Source organism: Arvicanthis niloticus, chromosome 1 (genome assembly GCF_011762505.2).
Source record: "Arvicanthis niloticus isolate mArvNil1 chromosome 1, mArvNil1.pat.X, whole genome shotgun sequence".
Taxonomy (NCBI): Eukaryota; Metazoa; Chordata; class Mammalia; order Rodentia; family Muridae; genus Arvicanthis; species Arvicanthis niloticus.
The window spans coordinates 53,233,649-53,258,419 of NC_047658.1; the positions used below are offsets into that span (position 1 = coordinate 53,233,649).

Genomic DNA, 24,771 nt, shown 5'->3' on the forward strand with positions numbered 1-24,771 from the left:
CAGGTAGGAAGAGAACATTACCAAGCCCAGGAAGCTGGAGGCTGGAAGGAGTTAGCAGTTTTCCATGAGAAACTTTGAGGTACAGCAACCAAAAGATGGGCTGCCTGTTCCCAAGGTGGACGAGCAAGCTGCCCCCTCCCCATCCTGTGTTCTCTTTGTGACTCAGAAATGGAAGGAAAGAATATGACATTCATTGAAAACCTACTGGGTGGTAGAAACATTCTAGAAACTCAATCTCTTAACAGAGGGGCTCTACATTTTTTTTTTCAAAAGAGGAAACAACAATGGTGGGCAGAAGATGGGTGTGTGTGAGAGAGAGAGAGAGAGAGAGAGAGAGAAAGAGAGAGAGAGAGAGAGAGAGAGAGAGAGAGAGAGAGAGAGAGAGAGAGAGAGAGAATATGTATGCAACTGTGAATTTATGGAGGTCAACTTTTGTGTGTTGGTTCTTGCCTTCCATCATGTTGGTCCACGGAAGCAAACTCAGACTTTGAAGCTTGGCACCTTTACCTGCTGAGCCATCTTACTGCTTCTACTTGTGTTTTTGAAAGCAGCCTCACATTCTTAGAATACCCTAAGTATTCCAAGGTTTCAGCTGCTTCTATCCTTTGAAGCACCACGAACAGGCAGAACTTTCAGCACAGTGAGCACTGCTAAATATTTGTAGAACAGATGACCCCTCAGGTCTCTGCTAATGTAGGTTTTCTGTGATCCTATAAATAACCGAGAGCCAAGGGCAGGAGAGTCATCCAGCACACCCAGGAGGAGCACCTGCTTCAGGCCAGCCCTGCCCATAGGCACAGGCAGTTTTCATATGGATGACAGTGATTAACTTGGTCCACAAAGAGAGTGCCAAAAGCACAGTGAAATCAAGGCTGCAATGGCTCAATTAACAAATGCTCTGGAATACAAGCTTCTTTAAAATGGAGTTGGCCATTCTGTGAAACTCACTACAAATCGTGGAGCTGTAACAGCCATGGCAGGGCTCTAAGAAGCTGGGAGTTAGGCGGTGCATTTCTGTGGTCCCCATCTGCCCATCATCTGTGAACCTGGCTCGCCCTTGGCACTGGCCCTGCCCCTGCTCACTCTCCTGTGCACATGGTTGACCTGCTGCAGGCCTGGAGAGGGGACAGCCAGGCCTGACTTCATCACAGCTTACTCCCCCATTATAACTTACTCTGTCATGTCTATGGTGCTACCTACTCTGCCTGGGCTCTGAGACAAGCAAGCAAGCCAGGCATACCTCTTCCTACCTCATATGCAAAGAACCCAGTATCTGGGCAGTCCATATACAAACATGGGATCCACACCACCTCCTAGGGCTTGAATAACAGTGAGGTGCCACATAGCAGGGTCTTCACAAGGTCATTTCTTTAGGGTGGGCACAACTGGAAGGGACATGTGCCATACTGTCACTGAACAAAGGGAATGTGTTTGTGTTTCAAGAAAAGAAAGAACAGTGTGTCTGTTCTTAGGTCTTCCTAAGCAGCCTGTTTTCTCTCAGGTCGGTGACACCCTCTGTGCCTTTCTCCTCCAGGAGATGACAGGAAAGAGGCACTTCTTGAAGTGCTTGGGTTGGGATGGCAGCAGTTGAGTGCTGGCTCCAGCATCGCCACTCCAGCAGAGCCTGTGCTCTTCCAGCAGCTGAGTTTAATAGCTACTGTGTCTGGTGTGGCCTTAGCTCAAAATGACCTTTGAATCTCTTCCACCCCAGCAACTTGTGACTGAAGTCCATCTATTCCATCCCAGAGGGACACGTTCACTTTTCCAGTAATCGATACCCTGGGCTTTGGGAGGCACATTTAGCCTACGTGTGCCAAGCAGAAGCTCGAGGCCATGGGTTTGATGTGACCAGGCTAACTAACAAAGAGAATCGGGACCAAGGCCTGCCTTGGGTAATCAAGATGCACCCATGAGCTGAGCCAGCGTTCCCAGTTCAGATCAAAATCTACAATCAAAGGCCTTAAACAAAAAAGAGTCATTCTCATGTGGTGGAGAATACAATGATGGAGGAGAGACAAGGTGGCTATACTTCCCCGGTGCATGGGTGCATCCATGCTCGAAGGTATCTGGAGCCTGGATGTATGGCTTGAGGGATGTAAGGCCTAAGTGAACTTGACCCACGGCAGCTATTCAGAAACAAGGAGAAACTAGCCATATTGATTGCACGGAGATGTTGAGGGGAGACAACAGACCAGAACCCAGAAGTGCAGGCCTCCTGTCAGCACATCTGTCTAGCAAGCAGCTCAGTCACAGTAAGGAAGGCAAGAAATCTAGAGTATTCAGACAGGACAGGAGCTGGGGTTCGAGGCAGCAAGACCTCAGTATTGGGCAAAGAAGGGTAAGCTGGGTGGTAGTACCTAGTATGGTCTGAGGTCCTGTCTCCATGCCCCATCTAACTATGGACGCTGGAAGCACAAGGTTCTTTTTTGATGTTTCCTGTCCATCTTACTTGCTGCTGCCAAGGGAGAATCCAGCAGGACTGTGGTGGTGCTGGAACCTCTAGTGCTATTGGAACAAGAGACCTGCCCCTGTCCCCAGCTCCTGGCAACAGGGATGGTAATTCAATGACCAAGAGTAACCCACATTCCCTAGTCTTTTGCTTCCTTTGCCAAACAAGGCTCTGCCACAGTTCTCCATGCCGCAGTAGTGAAGCTGGAACTCTAGGGTGGACTTCAAAAACATAAGGTGACCAGGGACACGGTGGGAGGCAGCTGAGAAGCTCTGGCTTAGTCTCTGAATTCCAGTGGTGCTTCACAGTCTATGTTTCCAATTCCTACTTCTTAAGTGCCTCTCTAACTCAGTGACGACCCCACACTAGGCTGGAGTTACTGCTCCTACATAATTATCATGTAACTTACCTTCCTGCACCCTCTGACTGACTCCTCAGAGCCATTTTAGCTAGCTTCTACCACACTGCCAAGAACAGCAGAGGCATACCCATAACACTGGCTGACAGTTTGACAAATTACTAAAAGCCCAGCTAATAACCAACACACTTGCTATAAGGACACTATTTTAGCTATAGTTAAGCCCAATAAATCCGTGGATAACTCAACAGACAGAAGTGCAAACCCATCTAAGGATGGTAGACTGCTGGAATCTGTAGATGAAAGAAAGCAGGTATGCTCAAGTCTCCATCCCTGTCAGAATGTCCTGGAGAGAGCCCAGCAATTGCAGCTAGAAGCACAGAGACGCGGTAATTACAACTGCAGTTCCACGGAGCCTCCCAGAAGTAAAAATAAGATAAAATAAAACTTTGAAATCAAGGCACCCTTCAGGTGATCCTTCATTATAAATGAGGCACCTATTACATGTCAGGCACTGTCACATGTCCTTGCTACAGGCCACCCCATACCACGTCCCCAATGCTCTATCTCAGCTGCGTGGATGGGAGAACTAATTCTTTAGTCTCATCAGAACAACTGTTGTTCTCTGAGATGATAGGGGACACACACGCCCTGGTGAAAAATGTCAGGGAAGCTGCTCTAGTTGCCAGAGTGAACCTCGTGCCAATCCAACGGAGTCTAGAACTGGGCACTAGCAGCAGCTCGCCATGTCTCCTCAAGAGTATAAAGACCTACTACCTATATGTGGACCTACTTCCTAGATGTGGAAGTCAAAAGAGAGAGAGGACCACAAGACCAATCACTCTCATCTCTAGATGTCATGGTGCTGAAAGCCAGAAGGACTTCCTTTGGAGGACAGCCAGGTGCTGCATCAGATGAGGAGGCATTGGCAGGGTCCGGCCTTACCAGTGGATCCTCTAATGGAGATTCCCTCGTTCTCTCTCTACTAGTTAAGAGGGGACGTGGTGGATAGGCTCCATTCTCCTGCTCAGCTCCAGTGTTTTTGCTTTCTACTATCTAGGACAGAATCCATGAGAGACCAGCAAAGGGATGCTGCCTGCTAGGGTCTGAGCGCGTCTGGTGCTACAAGAGCTGCAGTTTAAAAACAAACCAGAAGACACACTGTTTCTTGTTTTTTATACCAAATACTAGAAAAATAGAAATAGAATTGTGGTTTAGATAGTGATCAGGGGATTTTACCTTCAAACACTGAATATCAGGTGATGTGTCAGCACAGGAAAATATCCAGTGGCTATCCAGTGGACACAGACTAAAGGCAGAAAGACTTTGATGCAGAAGGCTTATTTATTTTTAAGGACATGATAGTACTTTGGCTGGCATCCTTTTATTCTCTTCCCACAAATAATGTGGCCAAAATACAGAGAGGGATGAAATATCAGGAATAAACAATATTGTAAGAAATACTAAATCAAATTTGATAGGCCATGCCTGTAATTCTGGTACTCGGGAGACTGAGGCAGGAGGATTGCCTCCAGTTCCCATCTAGCCTGGGCTACTACCATCACAAACCTCCTGCTCCACAAAAAGAAAAGAGAAGAAATACTCCTAACTAATTTAATAAAAAATAATTCCCATGTCTAATAATACCAGAACCAGATTACAAGAGGACAATATACTGGCATCCTCATAGAGGCTAGAAGAAAGAACCCTTCGGAAAGCACTCTGGAAGCACGGATTGAGGGCCATAAAGTGTTAATAGCATGACCTATAATATTACCTGTAGGAATCTACCCCGAGAAAACATTCAAAAGGAAGCAGTAGGTATAAAATGATGCCTGGGGGTGCTCGCTATGTGGGGAATGCTTAGTATCCATAACAGCAAGAAACTGAAGCCATCATAACAAATTAAGATCATTACAGGCTCGTATCGTTACCACTGCATGAGCATTAAAATGTTAATTATGGAGACAGTGGGGTAACAGGGAGATCTTTTTTTTTTTTTTTTTTTCTCATTTGCCATGATTTTAGGTGGAAAAGAAAGAGCAAGATATGTGATTATGCAGCCGGTTCTGCAGCCCACGCTCCGTTTGTTATGCAGGTCTGCGATAAGACAGCAGGGTTTGGGATACAGCTTCCTGAACCCTTCATCTTTCAAATGCACCGAACTGCTTTGGAATCAAAATAAGCGAGGATGTCAAAACCGTCTGGCAGGCCAGTACCTTGGCTCCATCCACACTGATGATCCGATAGCTGTTCCTGGTGACATCATAGAAGTAGGAAACGGTGACGGCCTGCTTGCTTGCAGGCACCCAGTTCTTCTTGGTGCTGGGGTCAATCTGGAAGACGTGCGCTCGAGTGGTGAAGATGGGCTGTTCTCTGCAACAGGACAGATGTGTGTGTGAATCAATGGAACTTGACCTAATGTATAATTTATGATTTCTAGGCCACCCACCATCTCATAAGATTTCAAGTAGCTTATTGGCAAAGATACATATGCATGAGAACAATTAAAATGAGGAGGAGGGGGAGGAGGGGGAGGAGGAAGAAAAAGAAGAAGAGGAAAAAGAAGAGGAGGAGGAGGAAGAGGAAGAGGAGAAGAAGGAGAAGGAGGAAGGGGAATGAGGAGGGGGAGGAGGAGGAAGGGGAGAAGGAAGAGAAGGAGGAGGAGGGGAGGAGGAGGAAAAAGAAGAGGAGGAGGAGAAGGAGGAAGAGAAAGAGGAGGAGGAGGGGGAGGAGAAGGGGAGAGGAGGAAGAGGAAGAAGAGGAAGAAGGGGAGAAGGAAGAAGAGGAGAAGGAAGAGGAGGAGGAGAAGCGGGAGGGGGAGGATGAGGAGAAGGAGGAAGAGGAGGAGGGAGAGAAGGAGGAGGAAAAGGAGGAGGAGAAGGAAGAGGAGGAGGAGGAGGACAGCATCCCTGTGAGTAGTTTCTGCAGCCCACACTTCATTTAGCTGTAACTACCTGGAGGCTGCTGGGCAACTGGCCTAATGAGTAATTTGCTTAAAATGAAATTCTTTGTTGAGAGTTTTTACATTGCTGTCAAGAGTTCTATTTTTTATTTCCTGACACCCTGTTGGCATTTGTGGGGGTGATGGACTCTTTGGAACTAATTCATTTTAGGAAATTAAAAAATTTTATTTTTGTAGAATCTGCATCAATTTTAGAATTCTGTAACACACTCAAAGCTTAATATTTAAGTATTTCTCAGATTTGAGGAACTGTTTTGAATGACAGGATTATTATATAAACTTGGAAACATCACCAGTTTGCTTTTGAAACCTGTAAGGACTCTACAGTTTAGAGAGGCTGTCTGGTTTTGTGTAGCCCCTCCTTCTAGTCCAATCTTTACTGAGTCTCTCTCCTACTCTGACTGAACTGTCTCTTTCACCCCACCTGCCCACGAACACTTCCTCTGACTGCAAAAAAAAAAAAAAAAAAAAAAAAAAAAATTATCTATGTTTCTTTCTGTTTGGTAAAGAGTTAATTAGATCCTGACAACAGGAATTAATAACTAAGACAAATTTTAAAACTATAATAGAATCTAATGCACAGTCATTCTTTGAGATATCTGCTTAACAAAGTAAGAAAAGAATGAAACACAGACTCATCATAAAGTCTGCTTTTTTAAAAAGGCTTTGTAGACAAACTCTCAAAATGTCTTCTAAGTTTAAAATAAGATACAAATTGGAGGGGGGGGCACCAACATGCAAAAATAAACTCACAAAACACTATAGATTAGTAAGTATTTATAAAAGATACAAAATTAAACCTCAGCGTTTGATTTTGGTTTAGTAAAATTAATTTTCAAAGTCCTGGCAATGTTAAAAGAGGCGGTAAAGAACAGGACACCTGAGTGGACACAGAAGTTCAAAGGGCAGGGAAGTCTCAAGTGGCTATGCTGTCAGGGGGGAGGGGTTGGGCAGGAGTCTTTGAGCTCTTGCCCATCCCCCTTCCCTCCCCGCCACCCCACCCCACCCACACACAGTGCCTGCAGAAGACTCATTACTGGAAACACAGCTCTCAGGGGGAAACTTTATTCTAGGAAAGCAATTTACTCTTTGAGCCTCATACAAGGGATATATCATGTCAGATAATATCATGGATATTGGCACGGTGTTAGAGGAACTCAGCAACATCTGGAAGAGCATTCAAAGAGCATGATGCCAATACAGCTGCTTCTAGAGCTGGTATTCCAGGGGAAGGCCAGGCCATATTCCTGGACCCAGGGAGCAGGCAAAGCACCAGCAGGAGTGTGGGTTACTGGTGTTTCCAACAGTGAGTCTCAAGTTCACTCACTGGTTTCACCCCAAATCCACACCCTTCCATGGCTATGTGACAGCTGTAGAAAGAAAAGGGGGATTCTTGCCATAATGCTTCACATCTGTTGTCGAGGCCAAGCTGTGTGGAGTGCATATCCGTGAATATGATGTGGGGAAGTCTGACGTCTGGATGGCCCAGCTGTGCCACTCACCAGCCAGCACTGCAGCTTTCTAACCCTCTAAATACAACACTGTAAAGAAAAACGTTCTCATGCAACAGCCTGCACATGTGAGAGAGGAAGCAGGTGAGCAGCTGGTGCCACAGAGAGTTTGGGGGATTAAATGACACTGAATCTCTGCTGCACTCTCCCACAGTGCTAACTGGTAGCCTGTGGGTTAGAGAGGAGTGCCTTTCTGGGATGGAGCCCCAGCTTTTGGACCGTCCCTCCTGCTTCCTCCGTGAGGAGGGGGATCTGGGACTGAGTATATGAATGCAGGGTGTGGACACAAGTTTGCTAAGCCTTCATGATAGTGATTAGCCATGATTACTAGCTCCCAAGCCTGTCCTAGGCCCTGACACCTGGCTCTCTAGTAAAAGGGCCTGGGGCCTCTCTGATAACAAGAGTTCTAAGTGCCTGGGGAAGCCCCATCCTTAGATATTACCCAAGGATTCAGAAAACATGGTCCCAACAGCCAATGTCTTCTCATTTAGAATGACACAGTTGACAGTGACTCAATCTACTCCTGAGAGGTGTCCTACAGCTCTGGGGGTCAACAGAGGGAGCAAGGATGAGGAGAGGGGGTTGAGGGGAGGCAGAGGTTCTCTGGTCAGAGAGCAGAGGCAATGTTCTCATCAGGGAGGAGGGAGAGAAGTAATGAGCTTGCTGTGTTCCAGCAATGACTTTCTATATGAACTGTGTCCTTAAAGCCTGCAGGAATGAGGACCAGAGGCAAACAGTCAAACTGAAGAGACATGCTGGGAGGGAGACTGGAAGGCCAGGCAAGATGGCAGAGCTTTGTGACTTAGGATACAGCCAAAGCGGTCTGCTGTCTGCTTGGCATGACTTGGGTCAGGTGAGCACTCAGACAAGAGGCCTCCATCTCCAAATTTGCCTTCTCAGCTTTGGAATCTGAAAACCTTGAGTTGCCTCCAGGACCTCAACCTGGAGGTGGGGAGGTACAGCGGGTTCATCTGGGCATAGCCTGGTCACCAGAGCCAGGCTTTCTACAGGGAGAAACCTAGGAGGGGCGCTGTTGGGATTCCCACCACGCTCATCCTGAAAGTGATCACTATACCAAGAAGCTACGGCCCTACTGAGACCACAGAGCTACCTTCCTTTGTTTGTCCCAGCAAACAAAGGTGGTGATGAGGAATGGGGGCTGGGGATGGAAATGGGACTGGACAGAACTTGGACCTGCACAGCAATTCTGCTAGCAGTTCTGTGCCCAGCAAGCTACCCACAGGACTGGGATTTCCACATGAATAACCCAATCTAAGAGTACTGGGGAGTTTCAAGCTATTCTTCTGATATTCAAAAAGTCTAATGTTATTTCAAGAAGAAGGAGAAAAGAAAAAAAAAAAAAAAAAAAAAAAAAAGACCAGGATGAAAAGAACAGCCAGGCGCTGACATTTACCAACTGCTTAGCACTCTGCATATGGGATTTCTCAGTTAAGATCACAATAATTCTGTAGAGACAGTGCTGTACAGGTGGGAGAGAGAGGCTCTGAATGGCCAGGAGGCCTGCCTGGGTCACACAGTAAGTGGCATATCTGAAAACTTTAACTCCCTGTTAACCATGCCCTGCAAGGATAGTTAACACAGTAGCCGTGGGCAGGACACAGCTTCTCCTGTGGCTCCTAATGTAATCTCCTCCCCCTGAAGTTGACACTTTGGCTTTGTTTGATTGTTTGATTGATAGATATTGATTAGGGTCTATGGTCATTGTTTTAGGCAGTTAGTCCCCAGGGACCCCAATCTGTGATTCTCCAACTTCAGCCTCCTGCATGAAATTATCACTATTTAGTCTGACTCTCACCAACAGAATACAGCAAAGGTCACAGGTTGTCAAGTTGTTTTGTTATATACAACTGTGACTTGTTTTCAGCTGACTCTCCCTTGCCAGCTTTCGGGAATATTAAGAGTCCCACATTATAAGGCACTCTCATATCCCCCGGAGCCAGCATTCTGCCAACAACCATGTGAATTCCAAACCAGATCCTTCTGCAATCAAGCCTTGCTGTGAGACTGCAGCCCCTACCTGATTACAGTTCCTGACATGGGACTGCATCCAGCTAAGGGGCATTCAGACTCCCGCCTTACAGAAATAGGGCTTGGGCAGCTAACGCAGTTTACTACAGTGAGATAGATGAGTAATACACTGTCCTTCACAGGACGTCTACAACGAGCCACACAGATGGCAATATCCTCATCAGATCCTCCTTGCAGCTGTGAGGGGACAGTGTTCTCCACACAGAGCTCAGGGTCACAGGACAATGCCGGGCAGCAAGAAGAACACAACGGAGTGCTTTAAATTTAGACCCCAACTCTGAGAGCTAATTTAGCCTCACCTTCGAAGGTTAACATATTGTAAGTAGGACATCACTGTCAGGTCCCTATATGTGTGCAAATCACAATAAGAGTCTACAGAATGAGGACTTCCCCACCCAGGAGGCCACAGGCCCCTCCCAGCAGGGACCAACGGAAGAGGGTGGATCAGAGACCAGAAAGCACCTTCAGATCCAGTTTCATCCCCCTCTCCTTGGTGGTGTTCGGTGCTCAGGGAGTCTGTTTGAAATACACTCCCATTCCCTTCTCCGCAGCTTTAAATAGAAAGCAGATGTTTCCGGATGGCGAAATGCTTCTTCAGGCAGACAATATAACCTACTGTTCCCTTGCATGGTCTTTTAAAAGCTGAATAAACACCAATTGCTGCTCATTGAGCACATTTTGGAACCTGACAGTAATTGTCCCCGAGAATAATTAGACGCTCTGTGCCGCATGTGTACGTTTGGAACATGAAAACCCCTCAGCAGAGCTGCCGCTTCGGCTTTGGACAATTTCTGGCTGTATGTGAAGTGATTCTGCAAAGAACTGGCATGCCTACTTTTTGTTTTGTTTTGTTTTTTTTTTTTCAGAAAAGAAAGAAATATGAGGTTTTAACTTGTCATAATCTTTCACTTGCTCAGTGAGGCTGTTTTCTGACATAAATCTATAAAGCCTCATGACTCTGATTTTCCTCCCTCTATTTGATTTGAATTGCAAAAAGTGATTCGGAAATTATTTTTGCAGCTATTCAAACATTTCAAAGTCTCATAACACTCCCTGTTTATTCTTGACTCTTGAACACCTTCAAATAAGCATCCATGTAGTACTTTAAGGAGCGATTCCCCAGCCTAGATGGTAAGGCCTTACCTGGTCAGCAACGCAGTCTTCTCTGTTCTACCCCTCACAGGACCAGCTCCAAGCTTTGGGAATCCTCACAGGCTCCAGACTACCTTCCCTGCTGCTCTGCCTGTTACCAAACTGACTTCTGCTGTTCGTTTGTGTGTGTGTGTGTGTGTGTGTGTGTGTGTGTGTGTGTGTGGTGTGTGTGTGTGTGTGTGTGTGTGTGTGTGTGTATTACTTTAAAAGTTAAAGAATAACCTCAGGGGCCATTCCTCTGGTACTTCCCACCTTTTGTTTAACACATGGTCACCACATAGGCCAGGCTAGGTAGCCAGGCAGTAGGGCTCTGTCTCCCACCTCACCATAGCTGGGATGACAGGAGCACACCAAGCCTGGCTTTTACATTGGTTTGGGATGTAAATACAGGTCCTCATGCTTGTGTGGCAAGAACATCATCTCCCCAGTCCCTTGGCTCTCTCCTTTAGGATTTCCGGTGTTTGGGAGTACTGCAGGTCACACCCAGGGCCTCACGCATGCTAGGCAAGCATTCTACAACTAACCTAGCCTCAGTCCATCTTCCAGCACTTCTGGATCTATACTTATGTCCATGCCAAAACAGGGGCCATGTTGGGACCTAAAATTCCTCTCTCTGCTGGCTGGAAGTCCTACCACGGCATCTCACGAAGTCTCGTGTGTAACCCACAGTTTATTTCATTTGCTTTGTTTTCATAATGCCTAAGGCCTTGTAAATGCCAGTCAGTCCTACAGTACCAGGTTACACTCCTCACTCTCTCTGAGGATACCAAGCAAGGACCAGAAACGTGGCTTTCCTGGCCTCTGGCCAGCATTCCAGATGGCTAGCAGGCCTCTTGCCGGTAAAGCCAAATACCCAAAGCCCAGACAGAGAGCTGCAAGGGGTGGAGGGATACAGACAGAGATTCTCACATATTCTCTCAAGCAGAAAATCTAATTCACAAGCACATTGGGGCTCTACTCTCATACACACTCCAAATAGTACGGTTACCATTATTTGCAAATGTGACTTCACACGTGAATAGTAAAATTCAGTAACGTGATGAGGTATAAAATCACTAATTAAAAAAAAAATAAACCAATGAGTACAAATAACCAGAAAGAAATTACAATGAATTTTTTAAATTTGCCATTCATAATATCAATCAAATGAATACAGTGTCTAGGAATCTATTTAAGAAGTATGCAAAAAATAAAACTATATTAAAAAATAAAACTTCCACCAAAAATAAAAATAATAAAAAAAATGTAAAATCTTCAAAGGCACATTGAAGAAATCATTAATAAATATGACATACCACATTCTTACATTAGAAAATCAGTATGAAGATGTCAGTTGCCTCTAAATTAATATGTAAGTAATATAATGAAAATATCAGCAGGATTATTTTAAGAACTAGACAAGGTCATTTGTATAGAAAACTCATTATGCGAACAAGTCCAAAAACCAAAAAGTCTGCAAATGAAGAGCAATGGGAGATATTTAGCTGTACCAGATATTGAAATGTATTATTATAAAGTTAACCGCAAGCAAAAGGGAAGTGTTAGCAGATATGCAGGCACATGCATGGGCAAGAACAAATTCTATAAATAGAAGCCTAAAAACCTGTGGGCATGATACAGGCAGTTCTGCCCATTTTCTGGAACAAAGAATTATTCTTGTTCCAGGAATGCACAACTACTTGGCAGACTCGACCCTGCCAGGCCTGAACCTGAAGCCCACCTCCCTGCCCTGTCTGAGCCACTTCAAGTGGACCACAACTGCCTCACTGTGTTAAATTATTCCTACTACACACCACCAGATGGCTAATTATCGCACCTAATAAATCAGAGACCTCGGAGTACAGGCATTTGTCATAAACCCTCCTCATCCACAGACAGGGGATTTCCCTTTAGGTCACATTTACACCAGAGAGTGGAAGAGACAAGTGCCCCCAATGAAAAATGACAGACTTGATTAATGACGCTACTTATTCCTTGGAGTGTCCAGCAGTTTTTAAAGAGCACTCAGCACACATTCTCCTACTGTGTTGTGGGTCTAATTAAGTTCCACAGGCCATGGGTTGCCCCGAGGGAGCACATCTGATCCATGCCCATGTACTGTGATAGGATGGCCAGTGGTAGAGAAACGAGCCAGGAAAGCAAATATTTCCATGGGTGACTGTGAAGCTTCTCTGGGGATACAAAGTAATAAGGAGCTTAAGAGGAGGGTGAGAAGGTGAGGGAAGGCTTCATCATTACAATGCAGGTCCAGGTTCAAACGGTACCTCTCCATACTGGTGTAGACACCCCTCTCCTTCCTCCAAACACATCTCCCTCAGTCCTAGCCTGAGGTCTGGGTCTTATTCACTAGGACCCCTAGGCAGCTTCAGGAAAGGGCATCTGGAGATGAAGCCAACGGTAGAATACAACAGCTGTGGATCCTGAACACTGTGCTAAGGAAATCTCAGGCCCAGCATCTGTCGGCCGTGCTCCATGGAAATCTTTATCAAAGCAATTTCCTCTTCCAAATGCATTTCTAAAAAGTACATATGTAGAATAAATGTTAACTGGATTTAGATATGTGTTCCCATAATTATGTAATTACAATTTTAAGAAGTGGTATTCTCAACCCAATACTGCTGGGAAATCACATGGCTGCTCCGTGATACATCTGTCATATAAATGTCGTGTAGGTGTATAACCTGCACTTATAGACTACTTTAGGCATGCATGGACATTCTGTCCACTATGCACTGCCTACAGAGAGCACCTTAGGACTTCAGTGCAGACTCATTATATTCAGTAGAAAGCACACTGAACATTTAAATCATTATATTACAAAAAACTACTCCAGGGCTGAGGAGATGGCTAAATTGATGGAGTGATTGCTGAGCACCCATAAAGTCCTCAGTGCAATCCCTAGTACTGAGTGATTGCTGAGCACCCATAAAGTCCTTGGTGCAATCGCTAGTACTGAGTAAGACAGACAATTGGCACCTGCCTGTAATCACGGTACTTAGGAAGTAGAGGCAGGAGGATCTGAAATTCTAGGTCACCCTTAGGTTACACAGTGAATGTGAGGCCAATGTGGGCTACATGAGACCTTATCTTTAAAAAAAAATCAAGGTGAGTAGAACAAGTTTTGAATAAAATATCAGAATTTTACAGTTCACATACTGTGAACCCCACCACACAGAATTGGAAAACACCCAAGTAATGATTTCTGAGAAAGCAGGTGGTGAGTTTGCCAGACTCATGACGATTAATGATCTCTGGGACAGTCTAATTCAAGCAAGTGAAAAATCTCACTGAGGGAACAGTCTGTGTTCTCCCTCTTGTCACAGCACATCTGTGCACACAGATTTTCATATTAGGCTACAGTGAAACACAATATAGCCCACTTTATGCTATACAAGGTGTGACTTGGCAACACAATTTCTAATCTTAACTAAAGAGGGATTTTAAAAAATACTAAGGAAATAATGTTCTCAGTTTTAAATGTTGAGGGAATCTATATTCACCTAAAATAAAAAATAAATTAGATGTTTGAGTAAGTTGTCTCTCTTAATAAACTAGCATTTTCTTTGCTGTTTTATACTGGTACTGTTAAGAAGTATTTACAAATAAGTTGACCAATCAGTAGCAATGAATTCATTTGTGATGTCATGCCTTGCTGCCTCTTACCCACTTTATCTTGGAGTATGTCAAATCTTATGATTTGTTACTTTCCCATTAATATACCAACATGGGTCAGGGGTGATGACACATGCCTGTAATCCCAGCTCCAGGGAAGCAGAGACAGGAAGAGTACCTTAAGATTGAGACCAATCTTGTTTACAAAGAGATTTTCAAGCTAGCTAGAACTATATAGTAAGACTGACTCATAAAGCATGGTGACACACACCTTTGATCCTAGCATTTGGGGCAGGTGGATCTCTGAGTTCAAGGCCATCCTGGTCTACAGATTGAATTCCAGGAGAGCCAGGGCTACACAGAAAAACAAAGGGAAAAAAGGATGTTAATAAATTAAATTAAGGGGTGGGAAGCGTCGCTAGGATGTGTCTGTTTACACATTTACTCCCAGGAGCCCCGCCAAGTTCTGGCAATGAAGATCAAAGAAAAACTCAGGTATGATTCTAGCAAGTGGAGAGGAAAGTAGCCTGGGATATGGGAGGCTCCAGGAAGTCTGAGGGTGACTCTAGCTGAGACTCCTAGCAGTGGGGGATAGAGGGGGTGCCACTGAAGTGGCCACTTCCTATAGCCAGGCAGGACTCTCAGTAGAGGAATAAGGAGACTAACCCACGCACAAAACCTTCCACCCAAAATTTTTTCCTGCCTAAAAGAAGTGCAGAAACAAAGATGGAGCAGAGACTGAGAGAATGGCCAACCAATGACTGACCCAACTTGAGACCCATCCCATAGGCAAGAACCAATCCCTAACATTATTAATGATACTTTGATAGGCTTGCAGACAGGAGCCTAGCATAACTGTCTTCTGAGAGACTCCACCCAGCAGGTGATGGGAACAGATACAGAGACCCACAGCCAAATATCAGACAGAGCTCAGGGGGTCTGATGGAATTGTTGGGGGAAGAACTGAGAGACCTGGAGTGGATTGGGACTCTACAAGAAGACCAACAAAGTCAACTCACCTGGACCCTTGGGGGCTCCCAGAGACTGAACCACCAACCAAAAAGCACACACAGGCTGGACCTACCACCCCCCTCACCCCTCCATGTAGCAGATGTGCATCTTGGTCTTCATGGCAGGGAGGATCTCCCAACAAAAGGAGTGGGGGCCTGTCCCTGACTCTGTTGCCCGCCTGTGGATCCTGTCTCCCTAACTGGGATGCTTTGTGTGACCTCAGTGGGAGAGGATGTGCGTAGTCCTGCAGCGACATGGTATCCAGGGTAGGTTGGTATCCAGAAAGGCCTCCTCCTTCTCAGAGGGGAAGGGGAGGAACTGTTTTGGGGGAGAACTGGGAGGAGAGGGGGGCTGTGATCAAGATGCAAAGTGAATAAGTAAATAAATTAATGGGAAAATTAAATTAAAAATTAAAATTGAGCTGGGCAGTGGAGGCACACGCCTTTAATCCCAGCACTTGGGAGGCAGAGGCAGGCGGATTTCTGAGTTTGAGGCCAGCCTGGTCTATAGAGTATCAGGACAGCCAGGACTACACAGAGAAACCCTGTCTCGAAAAATCAAAAAAAAAAAAAAATTAAAATTGATATTTTATGGTAGCTAGGAAATGCTGAGTTTAGAGCCCAGAAGTAGCGTAGTGGGAAAGGTTTTGCAGAGGGGTGCCTGGTGCCTGTGCTGAGAATGAGCAGAAAGAAGGAAGAGACTCAAAGCACTGTACAACCTTCATTACACCAATGAGAAAAGTCGTGACTACAGGGGACCTCTGTGTGTTTACACATTTACTCCCAGGAGCCCCACCAAGTTCTGGCAATAAAGATCAAAGAAAAACTCAGGTATGTTTCTAGCAAGCGGAGAGGAAAGTAGCCTTCAAAACGCCGGCAGAATGTCCTGGTCTTATAAGGCTTGCCTCAGAGGACGCTAATCCGCTAGAAGCATTACCAGAGCCTACATGACCCAGGAGATTGGAAATGACAATTCCAGCCCCTCAGCTGTCTAGTCCCACCTGGGCAGTGGGGATGTTAGACCACCAAGAGACTAAGAATCCACTGTGAGACCGTTAGGACCCCTTCCCCAACCACTACGGTGCTGAAGGCCAACTCACGGGGGCTCCTTTTATCCTGTATGTCACGTCTACCTTTCAACAACAACAAAAAAGTTACACGGGAGGACTATTTGGAACGATCAGATCAGGACTGTTCAAAACTGTGATTAGTAAGATAAAAGGTTTAATGGGTAAAGTTGACAACAGGTAAAAAGAGGCAGTTAATTAAGCGGAAGGATGGAAATTCTAAGCCAGAATCAAGCAGGAATACTGAAGACAAAACCATGAGCTGGGCAAGCAGTGGTTCGGTGAGTACGAGCAGGAGTAGAGGACTAACACCACAAAAGTTCTTTTGACCTCAGTATGTCTTTGGATGTGCATATCCGTATGCAAGTGGGTGCTCACATACTGGCACCACACAGATGATGGTGCTGATGGTGCTGATGGTGGTGATGGAGATAGTAATAATTGAACAGTATAACAGAACTGAATAATGCCTTGGGAGGACTCACAAGAAAACTGGATGAGGCTTGTTACCCAAGTGAATGTCAGACACCAAGCCACAGATCCAGGATGCCAGGATGCCAGAGAAGAGCACATTAAATGCTGAAGAAAACCATAGGCTCTAATTTGGATTTCTGTTGCTATGATAAAAACACTGGGGAGAAAGTAACTCGGGGGAGGGGCAGAGCTGTTGGCTTACAGGTTACAATCCCTCACTGAAGGAAGCCAGGACAGGAGCTCAGGGCAGGAACCTGGAGCAGGGACCTCGGAGGAATGCTGCTTACTGGCTCATCCCTATGGCTTGCTCAGCTTTCTTCTTAGACAACCAAGGATCAGGGGTGGCCCTGCCCAGTGAGCTGGGCTCTCTCTCACATCGATCACCAATCAGTAAAATACCCCACAGCCTTACCCTCAGTCAATCTGATGGAAGCCAGGTCCCTCTTCCCAGGTAATTCTAGCTTGTTGTTAATTTGACAAAAGAAAGAAAGGAAGAAAGGAAGAAAGGAAGAAAGGAAGAAAGAAAGAAAGAAAGAAAGAAAGAAAGAAAGAAAGAAAAGAAAGAAAAGAACCAGCAAAGCATACCAATACTTATCACACTAAACCTTCAGATAAAAAATGAAGCTTTAAAAAGAGATCAGGTGAGGGAGGAACAACCTACCTTACCCATATACCGGAAATCTAAAAATGACCTTGCTCCAGAAACCATGCAAGCAAGGTGACAGTGGGGTGCGGTATTTAATGTGCTGAGGGAGAGAAAACCCACCAGTCTAAAATTCTGTACTCTGAAGTATTATTCTCTGGGAGTACAGGAGAAAAAACAGGGTCTCAGATAAAGCTTGGTGGGGTTTGTTGATAACCACCCTGCCTTGTGAGAGACATTAAAGGAAGCTGGAAATGTCAGAACTTAGATGTACAGAAAGAGATGGGCTCGGTAAGTGAACGGTAAAGCCAAACCGTCTCTTATTATCAACTGACTTAAACAGGTAACTGGATGTTCAGACAGGAAGCCATGCCAGGTGTCTGGCCATGTATATATATATGCAATCCTTATATGTAAGTGTGAAATGAGAGACAGGGATGGCACAGGGTGAAGGGGGTAACTGGGACCATGCTGTTGCTGTCAAACTCATGTCCTCAGCATGTCAAACTGTGGGGGTTTGAATGAAAATGACCCCATTGGTCCAGAGGGCATGGCACAATTAGGAGGTGTGACCTTGTTGGAGTAGGTGTGGTCTTGTTGGAGTAGGTAGGTATGGAGATAGTGGCATGTCACTGGGGGCTTTGAGGTTTCAGAAGCTCAAGCCAGTGTTTCATTTATTCCCGCTGCCTGTGGATCCAGATGCGGACTTCTCAGCTACCTCTCCAGCATCTTGTCTGTTTGCATGCCGCCATCTTCTCACCATGATGATAATGGACTAAACCTCTTGAAGCAGCCCTAATGACATGTTTTCCTTTATAAGAGTTGCCAAGGTCATACTGTCTCTTCACAGCAATAAAGCCCTAAGATAGGCACTTCTGTCTGTGAAGCAGGATACTGTTATTGGAAAGTGAGTTTGGGCTGAGAGTGTAGCTTGGTTAGCACCTCACATTCCTCAGAACCACAAAACATAAAAGACAAGAAAAGTATAACACCAAAAGAGTTTGTGTGTGTGTGTGCATGCAAGTGTGTGTGACTGTGTGTGAAAGGTGTGTGTGGAAGGTATGTGTGAAAGTTGTGTGTTCATGTGTAAGGTGTGTGTGAGTATGAGTGTGTCTGTGTATGTTGAGTGTGTGTGCATCTTTGTTTTCATATGAGTATGTATGTATGAGTGCATGTGTGAGTGTGTGACTGTGTGTGAAAGGTGTGTGTGAAATGTGTGTGTGTGAGTGTGAAAGGTGTGTGTGAGATGTGTGTGTGTGAAAGGTGTGTGTTCATGTGTAAGGTGTGTGTGAGTGTGTATCTGTGTATGTAAGTGTGTGTGCATCTTTCTTTTCATATATGTATGTGAGTATGAGTGCATGTGTGAGTATGTGAGTGTGTGTGACTGTGTGTAAAATGTGTGTGTGAAAGGTGTGAGTGTGTAAGGTATGTGTGAGTGTCTGTGTATGTGAGTATGTGTGCATCTTTGTTTTCATGTGAGTATGTATGTGAGTATAAGTGCGTGTGTGAGTATGTGAGTGTGTGTGACTGTGTGTAAAATGTGTGTGAAAGGTGTGTGTGAGTATGTAAGGTGTGTGTGAGTGTGTGTCTGTGTATGTGAGTGTGTGTGCATTTGTTTTCATGGGAGTATGTGAGTGTGAGTGCGTGTGTGAGTGTGTGACTGTGTGTGAAATGTGTGTGTATGAAAGATGTGTGTTCATGTGTAAGGTGTGTGTGAGTGTGTGTCTGTGTATGTGAGTGTGTGTGCATCTTTGTTTTCATGTGAGTATGTGAGTGTGAGTGCTGAGCTGGGAGTGTTAAAGGACAAGAGCAGCACAGAGAAGCAAATAAAAATTAACATATCTGATAGACATAATTCAATTATATCACCAATCACCTTAAATGTCAACGATTTAAATTCATCACTTGAAAGATCAGACTAGATTATAAACCAAAACCCAATATATGTTATCGACAAGAACTCCACTTTAAATATAAAGGCAAAATAGATTAAAGGGGCAAACAGGAAGGTACACATAACATACATAGCATACAGATAACGCAACAGTGGATAGAAAAGATAGCTAGACAAAGTTCTCACAGAGCAAATTCAGAAGCAACAAAAGTTATCACGGCTAAGGGGCCCTTGCTCTTGAGGGGCACTACTCAAGGAAGATAGGGAAGGTTTGATGGGTGTGTGCCCCACACCAGTGTAAAAATGCCCGCATGAAACTGACAGGACGGAACGCAGACAAAACCACGGTTCTGGAGACTTCGATAACCCTCCAGGACAGACGGAGGAGTCTAGAAGGGAAGGGCATCAGTAAGAGCTCAGCTGAACCTGATATCACCGTCAATCAGCTGGAAAAGACCGGCAGCCATGGCTTGTTTCATTAAACAAAGGAAGGAACAAACAGAAAAGTCAAGACTACACATTTCTCGGTTCACCAAGACTACACATTTCTCGGCTCACCGGGGGTATTCACCAAGACAGACTATGTTCTGGGGCCACAAAACATATCTTAACAAATTCAAAAGAATAAAGGTCACATGATATCTGCTCTGAGAGTGGAATGAAACTAGAATTTAATTGTCTAAATTGACATCACTGTTCTGTGGTGTGGTTACAGGGAAGGGTTTTATTGATATGACAGCAAGAACAGCCAGAGGCATCTGGAAGAGTCTGTAGGAGGGGGAGAGAGAGAGAGAGAGAGAGAGAGAGAGAGAGAGAGAGAGAGAGAGAGAGAGAGAGAGAGAGAGAACACGAGAACAGACTGGACATGACCAGGGCTATCTGTGAGAGAGGGGAGAACTGCAGGGGAGAGAAAACAGATAAAAGAGAGAAACAAGAGAGGGAGGGAGACAAGGCAAAGAGAGAGGGAAGGAAAGAGGCAGAGAGATGTATTGAAAATGTCGGGGTTATAAGGAGAATGAGTAGCTGTGGGAGGGGAGCCTGTGAGTTGGAGAGAGTGTAGGGAAGCTAACATGGGCTTTGAAAGGTGTAACAGGTACTTGTGATGGTCGGGAGCCTGGAGGCCAGCTTGTGCTTTAGAAAGCTACCAGGCATGGCCGATAGCAATTTGTCCCTTCTTCCAATGACTCTTTTCAGTAGAGAGGAACCAGTTTCCTAAGTTCCTGAGGGATGCTGGCTTTTATCTAATGACCAGAAGTTCTCCTATAGTCTGGGTTGTGCCCATTTTTGGATATCTAAACTGCCTTTTGGAGTCTGGGGGACTTGAGTCTCCTTTGTCTCTGACATTAATAATAAGGTGTGTTTTAGATTTTCTGTTGTCCTGTTAGAACACGGACCAAAACCAACCTGGGAAGGAAAGGGTTTATTTTGCTCACACTTCAACATCACTGCTCATCACCACTGAAGAAAGTCAGGGCCGGAACATGGAGGCAGGAACTGAAGCGGAGGCCATGAAAGAATGATGCTTACTGGCTTTCTCTCCATGCATTGGTTAGCCTGCCTTTTTAACATACCCAAGGACTACTTGCCAAGGGCACCATCCACAATGGGCTGGGCCCTCTCATATCAACCATTGATCAAAAGAATGTCTCACAGGCCAGTGTGATGGAGGCGATTTCTCATCTGAGAGGCTCTCTTCCCAGGGATGTCTGTGTTTGTGTCAAGTTGACAAGGACCAACCATCACAATGGTGCTGTAGTTTGGTTGGGAGGACGCTCATCTAGCATGCAGGAGACCATGGGTTCCATGCCCCAGCAGGGAGAGAGAGGGAGGGAGGGGGGTGGAATAGATCAATAACAAAAGGAGCTGGAAGTTGCAAAATCTTAGAGATATCCAGTAACATATTTTCAAATAGTACATGAGCCAAAGAAGAAAGAACATGACGATTTTAAGGCTACATGAAAATAAAAATGTAACTTATCAAAACGTGTAGATGAAAGGAAGGCAAGAGAGGGAAATTTACAGAATTAGAAGAGAAGAAAGATGAGGGCTGGTGAGGCGGCTCCGTTGGTAAGGTGCCTACATGTGAGCATGAAGCCCTAAGCATGGGTCCCAGCAGCCATATGGAAAAGTGGGGCAGCGTACATCTGTAACTTGCACTGTGGGGACTGAGGCAGCTGGATCCCAGAGGCTCACTGGCCAGACAGCCAAGCCAGTTGGTGAGCTCCAGGTTCAGTAAGAGACTCTGTCCCCAAAACCACGGTAGAGAAAGCCTGAGGAAGATGCTCAACACTGACCTCTGGCCCACACTGACCACATGCACCTGCACACAAATGCACCTACACTAGGGTACACTACACTCACACAGTAAATTTTTCATCCATAGCCAGGTTATAATCTCAGCACTTGGAAATCAAAGCCAGCCTGGAATCTGTAAAGAGATCCTGTCATAAGGAAAGGAAGGGAAGAAGGAAAGGAGGAAGGGAAGAAGGAAGGGAGGAAGGAAAGAAGAAAGGAAGGAAGGAAGGAGGGAGGAAGGAAGAAAAGACAAGAAGAAAGAGCTAAATAGTCATCTAAGCGTCCATCTTAGACAACCGGAAAAGAAAATTAAATACAGAGCAAGCATAAGAAAAAAAAAATAATGACAATTAGATCAGAAAATCTGTGACAAAGAAAGCAGGAAATCAGTAGAGGAGGTCAACCAAACCAAAGGCTCCTTCTTTGAAAGGGTTCAAGATGACTAGTAACTGCTGTCCAGGATAACTAAGGAAAAGAGAAAACCAATATTAGAAATGAACAAAGAATGCCACCATGTATGCAATGGTATTAAGAAACAGAGAAAAATTATGAACTCACTCTCACTGTCATGTATAACCCAGATTAGAATGTACCAAGAAGCAGACAATATGAAGATAGGATCAACTGAAGCAATAGAATCAGAAGTGAAAACAGGAAGCTCCAGGCTGAGGGGGGCTCACTGGTGAACTCTGTCAAATGTTTATAGAAGAAATTATATAAGTTCTTTAAAATCTCCTTCAGAGACAGAAGTAGCGGGATATCAGTAATACCCCTCATGAAGACAAATGGAAAATTCACCAATAAAATATTATCAAATGTAGCCCAACAATATATAAAAAGAATTATATATCACAACCAAGTGAAAGCCATCCTCGGGTATATAAGGCAGTCCACTATTTGAAAATCAATTAATGTAATCCATCACATCAAATCAAAAGAAATCATATTATCATATCAGTAAGAAAAAGTATTTGACAAAAACCTAATGTTCACTCATGTAAAAGGAAAAAAATCTGTCAATCAGCTATGACCAGAGGGGACTTTCTCAGCTTTGTAAGGGACAGTTACAGAAAAGCTGGCAACATAGCAATTAATGGCAAGAAAGTCAAATTTTTACTATTTCCCTGGTTTTTTTTTTCAGCACCATGCTGAAAGCCCTATCTAATGCAGTAAGACAAGAGAAGGAAGGAAGGAAGTATTAAATCAGGAAGGATTGGGTAACGTTCCTTTGCTCACAGATCACATCGCAGTCTTGTAGTGAATCAGAAATGGACTTCCAGACCCAGTAAGCACTGGCAGCATGCAGGTCTAAACTGGACAAGTGAGCAGAAGATCCATAACGCCCTGGTAAGGAATGGTGAGGAGACACTGCCCTGGCTCTACTGATGAAACAGCACCACAGCCTGCTTAGTTCTTAGGCATTGAGGAGAGCTCAATGCCTGCTCACACAGTGGACGGTGTCACCTTAACACATAGGTGCAAGAAGAGAACACATGCTGGCAGGGTGAGGAGACAGGCCTGCTCTCTCATAACTCATTTCCCCTGGGTGGCTTCAATCTTTCAGATGGCAGCGCCTCCAGTGACCAGGTCACCTTTCACTAGGTCCTACCTCCTAAAAGATTCTACCACTTCTTATATCACAAGATGAGCCATATCCAAACTATAGCACAGATATATTCCATATGCATGGACAAGAAGACTCAATATTGTCAAGATGTCAGTTCCTTGTGACTCATCAATAGATTCAGTGCAACCCAATCAAGGTGCCAGCAAGTTATTTTACAGATACTGAGAAACTAAATGGATACTAAGACAGAAACGCAAAAAGACTCTTGGCATCTTTAAGAATTACTAGAGTCTGGGGGTGCAGTTCAGTAATAATAGGGTATTGCCTTAGAATTCAGGAAGCTCTGGGTTCAGTGCCCACCCAACTCCACAAATAAGAGGGGAGAGAGAAAAGGAGGAAGAGAAAGAGAGTCTGACTTGTTACACAGAATAATCAAGACAGTGTGACATCTGAGTATGGGGAGGGGGGAGAAGTGAAAGAGATCAAGAGACTGAAATACAGAATCCTAGAAATAGTTCCACAAAAATATCAACAGACCTTTGCCAAGGAGCAAAAGGCATTAAGATGACACAGAGATACTCTTTCCAGTAACTGCTAGAACAACTGTACATCCAGACGTGAAAAATGATCCAGACATAGATCTTACACCATTCACAAAATGAACTAAAAGCGATTACAGACTTAAATGTAAAATGCTAACTGTAAAGTCCCTAGATTAAGATAGCATAGAAGCAATGCAGAGAGATACAGGTATGGTGGTGACTGTACAATACAACAGCAAAGCCACATCTAGGAAAAAAAGAACTGATGAACTAGGACTTCATAAAGTGTAAAACTTTTAGCTAGGCATGGTGGTACATGTATGTGGTGTTAATACATGAGCAGGAGAATCATGAATGCAAGGCCTGTGCTTTTTTTATGTGATAGACTGTCTTAATCAAAATGAAAAGACAATGAGAAAATGCTTCCCAAAGGCTCACGTGAGAAAGGATTGTCCTAAAAAATATATACAAAGAATGCTTACGACTCAACAGTAAGAACACAACAACCCAACTGAAAAGGTCTGGCATGGCAAGCAGCCTTCTTTCTAGTCTTTTATGTAGATGGTAGAGGAAGAAAATTTGTTTGAGCTCAAGAGTTCCAGGACAGACTGGACATCACAGTGGGACACACACACACACACACACACACACACACACACACACACGCTTCTTAAATGGGTGAAACACAGAATGCCTAACATTTGATGGTGTTCAAACACATCAGTGGAAAGGGTATACAGTTGATATAGCTCAACCCATTCTGTTCTGTATAACAAAATACCACAGACTTTACTCTTTAAAAACATGACATTGTGCTCACTAAAGCAGCACATATACTAAGACTGGAACAATTTTGTGAAGATTAGTCTGGCCCTGCGCAAGGGTGACATGCAAGTCTGTGAAGTAGTTCCATGTATTTACATGAAATAAAACGAAACAAAAAAACACCCAAAAACCAAAAACCAAAACGTATTCCTCACAGCTTTAAGGCCGGAGAAGCCAAGGACCAAGGCAATGGAAGGTTTATAGTCTGGTGAGAATTCAATCAATATCTGACTCCAGGGTGCAAGAAACACTTATGGAAGATGAGAACAGGGCAGATTCCCTCTACAAGCCCTCTTACATGAGTTCCTAATCCCACGCACAAAAGCCCAACCTTCACACCCCAGTCATTTCCCAAAGC

The 24,771-nt window shown here is 44.6% G+C and overlaps 1 protein-coding gene and 1 non-coding gene across 3 annotated transcripts in view; one reads left to right on the forward strand and one right to left on the reverse strand.

Moving 5' to 3' along the window:
• The window catches only part of Homer2 (homer scaffold protein 2), a 103,322-nt gene that overhangs the window by 39,656 nt on the left and 38,895 nt on the right, over positions 1 to 24,771 (reverse strand). For both annotated transcript variants that reach the window (XM_034507182.2, XM_034507174.2), the window contains exon 2: positions 5,027 to 5,183. In XM_034507182.2, coding sequence (XP_034363073.1) covers positions 5,027 to 5,183 — 157 coding nt within the window. The remainder of the gene's footprint in view (positions 1 to 5,026; positions 5,184 to 24,771) is intronic.
• LOC117699509 (U6 spliceosomal RNA) lies at positions 24,401 to 24,507 on the forward strand. Its single transcript, XR_004605196.1, has one exon. It is a non-coding gene; the product is annotated as a U6 spliceosomal RNA (small nuclear RNA).